Source organism: Ammospiza nelsoni, chromosome 14, assembly GCF_027579445.1.
Source record: "Ammospiza nelsoni isolate bAmmNel1 chromosome 14, bAmmNel1.pri, whole genome shotgun sequence".
Classification (NCBI taxonomy): domain Eukaryota; kingdom Metazoa; phylum Chordata; class Aves; order Passeriformes; family Passerellidae; genus Ammospiza; species Ammospiza nelsoni.
Genome location: NC_080646.1, coordinates 16,433,880 through 16,441,733, shown reverse-complemented (window position 1 = coordinate 16,441,733; position 7,854 = coordinate 16,433,880). Strand labels below are relative to the sequence as shown.

General features: G+C 42.4%; 1 protein-coding gene across 3 annotated transcripts in view; it reads right to left on the bottom strand.

Moving 5' to 3' along the window:
- Positions 1–1,092: 1,092 nt before the first annotated feature.
- The window catches only part of HMG20A (high mobility group 20A), a 39,663-nt gene continuing 32,901 nt past the window's right edge, over positions 1,093–7,854 (bottom strand). For all 3 annotated transcript variants that reach the window (XM_059482354.1, XM_059482355.1, XM_059482353.1), the window contains exons 8-10: positions 7,531–7,746; positions 6,128–6,271; positions 1,093–3,838 (exon numbers count right to left, since the gene is read on the bottom strand). In XM_059482354.1, coding sequence (XP_059338337.1) covers positions 6,135–6,271; positions 7,531–7,746 — 353 coding nt within the window. In that variant the 3' untranslated portion in view covers positions 1,093–3,838; positions 6,128–6,134. The remainder of the gene's footprint in view (positions 3,839–6,127; positions 6,272–7,530; positions 7,747–7,854) is intronic.

The window sequence follows — 7,854 nt, the reverse complement described above, 5'->3', positions numbered from 1 at the left end:
CAAGAGCCCGAAGGCCTCAGATCCCCCCACTTCCCTTGGATGATAATTAATCATCAGTCCAATTGCCCAGCTGCAGAGTAAACAGGGGGAACAAACAGGAACAAACAGAGGAAGTATTACACCACATTGCTCAAATTGAGCATGATTTACCACCATCTGCTCCTGGTGCCACAAACAGGAGCACAGGTTACAGAGGAATGAGGTTTTTCTCTCGTTATGAACTCACTGCTGTTCTCCTCTTACTCTTTCCTCTGGGTGTGCACCTGTCTTGCTGTTCCTGTCTCCAGCTCCAAACCAGCCAGTGGCACATGGCAGCTGATTCTCCTGTGCAGCTTTTCCCTACATCCTTTCTACTTCTAGTATCTTTATCATTACACAATTAGTGGTTTAAAAATATTTCTAAAGCACTCTAAATCTCAAGATGGTCTGTCCCAGGAAGAGGACAGTACCAAGCCTGTTGGTATAGACAGAGCAGGCATTAATCTGTCAACCAGAATAATGAGATGTGACCACAAAAGTAGCATAAAGACATGACTGCTCATAGCACTGTGACCTCAAAAGAGCATCAGCAGTGACAAAAGTCATGCAAACTCCTCCACAGAGCACCTACACCAAGTACAAATGTCATGAGGCTACAGTTTGCTCCATTCTCAGCCAGCAGGTGGGTAAAGAGAGGATAAAAATCTAGTAGGGGAAAAGAAAAGCAAGTGGGGAGTTATGAATAGTTATCAATAGTTAGGATACAGAAGGTTCTTAAAGAAAATCACTATGATGGTGGGAAATTAGGGAGGATAAAGGAAGACAAAGATGTAAAAAAAGGGATGAATGAGAGAGATGACATTTTTAAAGTTAGTCCAGTTAGGGAAAGACCCTGGCAACCATCAGCTATAACCAAAACCTCTGATGCTTTCAGCACTGTAAGTAATTACCTAAATTCCTTCAGCTTTTCCAGAGGAAGGTACTTACGATGGAGAGGTGGAAGAGGCACATTTCTGTTCAAAGGTTAACGTGGAATTGCCAAAATCTCTGACAAGAGGTCAATGTAGTAACAGTTCTTTCATGAAAATGCAGTTAAAATTGAATCAGAATGGATTCAGCGTTGAACAATTTTAATGAAGCAGTGTCAAACAAGCACATCAACTTCTTAGAAACCAAGGAGCTCCAAAGTTTAATTACAAAAACATTGTACAGAAAACTTGGCATTTAAACAATTCCAAACACATTAATCCAGCAAATGGATTCTGCTTTCACGTATTTCTCTTAATATTTCTGCAAGTGACAAAATCATTTTATTCTTCTCTTCGCCTTGACACCTGCTTCATTTTTTCCTAATCAGTCAACACTGAAAACTGTAAACTGAAGTGACACTCCGAAAACACTGGAAAGACAAAATCCATTTTTATAGGGTTAATAAACATAAATAAGAAGCTTCTTAATGAGACAAAACATCATCTGTCACATCATCACTGAGCAAGAACTCAGCCTTCTCCCAGCTGCTTCAAGACGGATAACGCACCCCACCTCCTTCCTTGTGGGAAAAGGCAAGAGATTTGTCAGCCCCCAGCTAATAATATCACCTTGAATTTCCTATCCCACAACACTGGCACGCTTCTCAGCAGAGATGGATGAGCAGCATCCATGAGCAGATTTCTGTAAGCAGGCAGCCTGAAGCCATCTGACCCTACTGATGGATTAGATATGTTACAGCCTGGAACTGCATCCTACATTACATGGAATTTCTGGAGTCATTATGGGATACAACTCCAGGTATTAGGTAGGATGCCACAGACAGAACTTCAGGATTTTGTAAATCGGTTTTTGGCTATGCAGTGCATTTTGGCCACTTCAACAGAGAATCAAACGTCACCAGTTCTAAAAAACCAAGATACATACATGAGATGAAGGTGTAGGTGCTTCTACTTGAGGCTTTAACAACCTCTAGGATTTACAACATTCTTTACAGAACACACTAAAAAAGTTCATGGCAGCATCAGCTGGTCTCACCCATGCTAAGGAGAGTGGAAGTCAATGCAGCAAACTGAGGTTCCTTTTTGTGAAGTCTTGAAAGCAAAACATAACAAGAGAAAGGAGTTTCCTCCCTGAAGGAAGACTTGATTTACATGGAAATCCTTGCTTCTTGGCTACAGCAATAACCCCAGGAGTAAGCTGAGACCTGGCATAAAGGTACTGACCTGAAGATGGCTCCAGGCCAGCATGAAGTCCATGTGTACAGCGCAGGAAAAGAAGAAACTGGTATTTAATCTTCAAAATATTCGTGTCCAGGTACATTAAAGTGATGCTGACAGCAACACAAGCAACCTCCACATCACAACAGGGAATCTTAACACATGTCATGAGCTGGAGCAAAGAGATTGTCATGTGGGAGCAAGAGCATTTCAACCATCCCCATAAAGCCCAGAGATGTCCAACAAGTGCTGAGCCAAAGTCAGAACCAACAATTTGACAGGAAGCAAAGGGCAGGGAAAGTTTTGCATAAGCCAGTGCAGGCAGTGGGTGCCCCAGCTCTGCCAGGAGGTGTGGTGTAGCTCTGCAAGATCAGACTCAAACATGCAGAGCTCTATTCAATGCAAGTGAAAGGCCATTTAGGTCAGCTGGAACACAAAATGCTGAATGCCATGGGCAGTACTGGACTGTACAAAAGGTGAGAGCAGAAACAAGCTGCAATGCTGAGTTCTGTGGGCTATGTGGACCTAGTTGCTAATAACCTTCTCTGCTCTAATAATTCATGCAAAAATATATGTGCTGCTTCCAGACACATTGATTCCCAGCACAGCAATTTCAGGAGGGCAGGGAAGGAAAAAAATGCAATCCCTGTGCCCATTTCTCTTTTTATAGAAAACTGCTTTCCCCATGAGATCATTCTCTCAAAAACAAAGCAATAACATTAAATTAGACTGAACAATGTATCAGATGAAGGGCAAGCTTTGTGGGTTTAGTCTAAACTGAAGAATCCCATTTTCCCTGCTGAGAAGAACTAATGTTTCACTTTCTATCTTGATTTTCACTGATCTTTGTGATAGTAAAATGCTCCAGCAAACATTTTCGAGAGATGACAGGAGACCTTCACAGAAGAGCAGGATGCAATGTGCAAGAGAGGTTCTTGAAGAGAGGGGAGAGAAGAAGTCTGTCTCATAGTAGAATCAAGTCACAAAGCATCAACCACAGCCAGCCTCTAGCAGGGGCAAACTCACATTGTAGGAACTGCAGGCTAACACAAAAAAACCCCCAGGATTTTGCTTAAGAAAAGCTCCTATAAACATAGCAGGAGGACAAGACAGTGCATCAAGGAAAACTCCCTGTTAGAGCGGAGAACACAAGCACTGGTATCCGGTACTGCAAGAATCAGGGAACAAGATCAAAAGAAGAGAACTGAAGTGAAGGAAGGTAACCCCACAGGATAAACATGAAATCAAAATAAAAGACACTAGAAGACATTAGGCAATATAACACATCAAAGTTATTACTACAACATATATGCTGACTCCATTTCACAAGCTGAGATTTCATCTCCACAGCCAGCCAGTCCACAGAATGCAGGCACCCTCACACCCAGCAAAATCCATAAAAAAATGTAGATTGCACAGAAGTTGCATGCTCTTAAATGGTCATACAGAGGACAGTTCCAAATGCTTAGTGGGCGGTGTCCGTGGCTTCTTAACATCTCTTAATGCATTGATCTGTTTGTCTCCCTGACAAATCACACAGGCAGGGCCCAGCACAACCCTGCCATCCTGCCTCCCACCCCAGGCTTTCCCCCATGGCTTCTTATTCCACACTGGCCAAAAAAACTTTGTAAAGCTTCCCCGGGTCACGAGACCTGCAGACGAAACAGAAAAATAAGGGTTAGAAGGCTACAATCTGCCAGGACCAAACAGGCACCATGACAGGGGTTTGGGTATTTGATCTGAAAACACAACACTCAGGATAGTAAAGCAGCCTCTAGAGACACAACCAAACTGAGTTCTGTTTCCATCCAGTGCTAAATAACAAAACCCTTCCTCTTCTCCCCATATACTGATTGCACAAGGAAGTTTTTACCATGCAGTACAGAAAAACCAAAATATTGACCAGTATAATCAAATATCCCTAAACACAATGTACAAAGCCACCAAAACCCACCTCAGATCTGTGAAAGAGTTGTTTTCAAGAGCATTATGGCACAGTTTTCTGTGGTATTGATTTGTGATGTGTCCCAGCCTCAAACAGACCACTTGGTTGACAGAGATTACATCCAGCATTAATATACACATGTGCACATTAACAAAGGGACACTGGTGATGACAGTTTGTTGATGCAGTTCATCATGTGCCAGATGAACCTTCTATCCAAAACTTCCCTGTTTTCCAGTGAATCTCTATTTTCTAGGTTTGCATCCAACAAAACCCAACCTTCTTCCTTCCAAAATTTAGTCTCAAATATAATCAGTGCCAAGTGAAAGTCAGTATCATTACAGTCCCATTAATTATTTGATCATTATATTCCATTACATGCATGTCATTATCCAGTGAAACTATGTGATTATTAATCCCATTTTTGACTGCCTCACACTGTTTTGCTGCTGAAAAGAGAGAAGGCATTGGTAGGAAAAGAAAGGAAAGAAGTACTATTTTTCAAGTAGAGGTTAGAAGAAAGAATTTTAAAGGAAGAATTTTAAAGCAAGAATTTTTTCTAAATCAATTACAGCGAAATCTAGCCTATCCAAGAAAATTATATGTTTAGGAACACAGGAATTGTCCATCCTTTAGGAAAGATGAAGCCAGCTGGCAAGAGAATGAAAGTCTAGATTTTAGTAGTTTTGTGATATGATTTTTCTAGCAAGGTGCTTAAAGGACAAATATCCATTTCCAGGCCTGGCATACCCTTCTAATAACTGATGGATGAGAAACTGCTCTCCCTGTTAGCCATTCTGTAAACCCTCCCCTCCCAATTCTCCCTCTGAGCCTGAGAACTAACTGAAAACAGTATACAAAAAGGAGGAGGTTGATGAGCTGCTGAAAAATCCCAGACCTGGATCGACAAGCTGTTCCCTTCACAAATAGCAGCAGTAAAGGCACTTCTTTATTCTGCTGGGAGCTCAGTCATTTCTTAGAACTACAGTCCGTTCCATCTGGCTACCCTCCTGAAGGACAATGATCTCCCAGCTAAAGCCACGCTATAATGGGAAATGTGTAATTAACTGTTCTACACAGCACCACAAAAGGTCAGAACCAGAAAGGATGAAAAGCCCTGTCTTCATATTTGCAGATGGCACAAGGCAGCTTTATTTGCATTTCTAAACACTATTCAAGACATGTACAGTAGATCTGTACATAATAAATGCCTGAAGAATGAAGGTATGCACTTTGTTAAAATAGAAATAGGCAAACTCCTCATGGCTGCCTAGTGCTGTGGTGCTGTGCATCATGGGCAAGTGGGGGAGTGAGAGGTGTGGGAAATGCAAAGCAGCACACTAATGCAGAAAGACTGGTATTTACTTCTTTGTTAATTTGTTTTTCTACTCTGTTCTCTATTACAGTTTTCCAAGCTGTTAAACAGCAGCAAAAATACAGAATCATGAGCTCAATAATAATCTACGCACATGCCACATAAACATTAGTCTTAGCAAATGCTATGTACAGCTTAAACCATACCTCAGTGTTCCATTTGCATCTAAGCCTTCCTCATTACAACAGCTTGACTACAGGTGCCACTGAGCAGAGGTATTTTCAATTTATAACAGAATTGAGTTCACCTGTAACCTCTTGAGACAAATAGAATTTCCCCATGGCCATCAGTTTCTACAATTACTGCTAAAATCTTCAGATTTACTTCACTCAAGAAAGGAATCTTCTTCTAAATTAGTCACCCTGTTACCATTCTGTCAGAACTCTTACTCACCTTACACAAATACATAAAGATCTTGGAGCTAAAGGGAATTTCAGAGCCCTTTAATGCCGTGGAATACTTTCAACCCAATTTGACTTTCATTAAGACAACCTGCTCCTGCAGCTTTGAGGAAGAAACCTTTTTGATTGTACAATATGGTGATCAGCAGAGGCATCAGCAGCAGAACAGGTGCCAAAGGCAGGGAGCAGGCAGCAGGAGCAGCCTGGGAGGGAGCACTCACCGTGTCACTAACGCTCCAGCCTGTTGACCACGTCGCGCACGGTGGCGATGAGGTTCTCGTTCTCCTGGGGGTTGGCCAGGATGATGCTGTGCAGTCTGTTCATGTAGGAATCGATCGTCTCCATCGTCGGGGTTTCCCCGCTGCCTACAGTGAATGAGCCACAAGGTGCTTTGATGACCACAGCAATTCAAAAAAGTTAACACTATGCTAAGGGTCATTTGTGCCAACACACAAACTGCTCGTGACAGATTCTGCTAAACAATGTCCTCCTAACTCCACAAAGTGAGTAGTTCCAAGGATATCAGGACTAATGAAGCATGGCTCTCTTTTATTTGGGTCTCATAGTTGATTATAACAAACTCTTTCAGCTGGGCATTCATAGAATCTAAGCAGGTTCCCTGGCAGCTGACAATACAGACACAGCCTTTATTTTAATCAAGGAACTTGCACATCCTGTCTATTCTATTCAGTAACATTTTCATAAAACAAGTGAAGGAGAGCCAGGACTGAATATGTGTCTCACTTTATTAGGAAGAGTCAGAGCAATAAGAAAATAAATGTCATGTTGAAATAAAGCACTGACTACACTCCTCATTGCATGCATTTTAGTATTTTATTATCCCATGCAACAAAAGCTCAAACAGCCAAGAGCACAGAAGTACAAGCCTGTGGTGGTGTTCACAGGGGTCTCAGGACAAGGGAAGAGACGAGAATCTTGACTCCATGTTTCAGAAGGCTGATTTATTATTTTATGATATATATTATATTAAAAGAAAATTATATATTGAAGCTTTACTAAAAGAATAGAAGAAAGGATCAATCACAAGGCTAGCATGGAATAGAAAGGAATGATAATAAAATCTTGTGACTGACCAGAGAGTCCAAGACAACTGGACTGTGATTGGCCATTAATCAAAAACAACCACATGAGACCAATTACAGATGCACCTGTTGCATTCCACAGCAACAGATAATTATTGTTTACATTTTGTTCTGGCTGGCTCCCTCATTGTGTGATGAGGATGGGGATTAGGGTGGCTTCGAATGCAATGTAGAGGAGCATTAATTCTGAGGCTGAGAAGGCTAGAAGGATGAATAGTTGAGCTAGGATTACTGTTGTGGCAAAGATTCGTTTGTGGGTGATGGGTTCTTGTTCTAGGTGATTTTGGCTTGCTATGATTATGAAGGAGAGGAGTCAGCATGAAAGGACTAGCAGGAGGGAGGAGATTCTGTCAATGGATGTTCAGGGGGTTAGGCCTTTGTTTGTGTAATATGTTCTCAGCTTTTCAGGAGAAAAAATCCTAACAAACGGATTTTTCATACAATATGCCTGTGACAGCAGCCCACACGTTTTCAGCCCACAACACAATATAAACACAAGCAGTTTGATGTCCCAGGCCCACCTGGCAGCGGGACTGCAGCGAAGCTGCTGGTGAGGGCCTGCCTCAGGCTCTCCAGGTGCTGCTGCAGCACCGTGTTGCGGCTCCGCTCCTGGATCACGTCCACCTCCAGCTTCTCCACGGCCGTGCGCATGCTCTCCACGTGCTTCTGCAGCGCCGCGTTCCTCTCCTCAAACTCCATGTTGGATTTGCGCAGCTGCCGCAGCTCCGCCTCACGGGCTGCCAACACCAACCCATCCCAGAGAGTCAGAATCTGCTACAAACATCTCTAGGACCAGCAGGCAATGAGACAGAATGTTCTGGAGTGCTCAGCTGATAATTACAAAT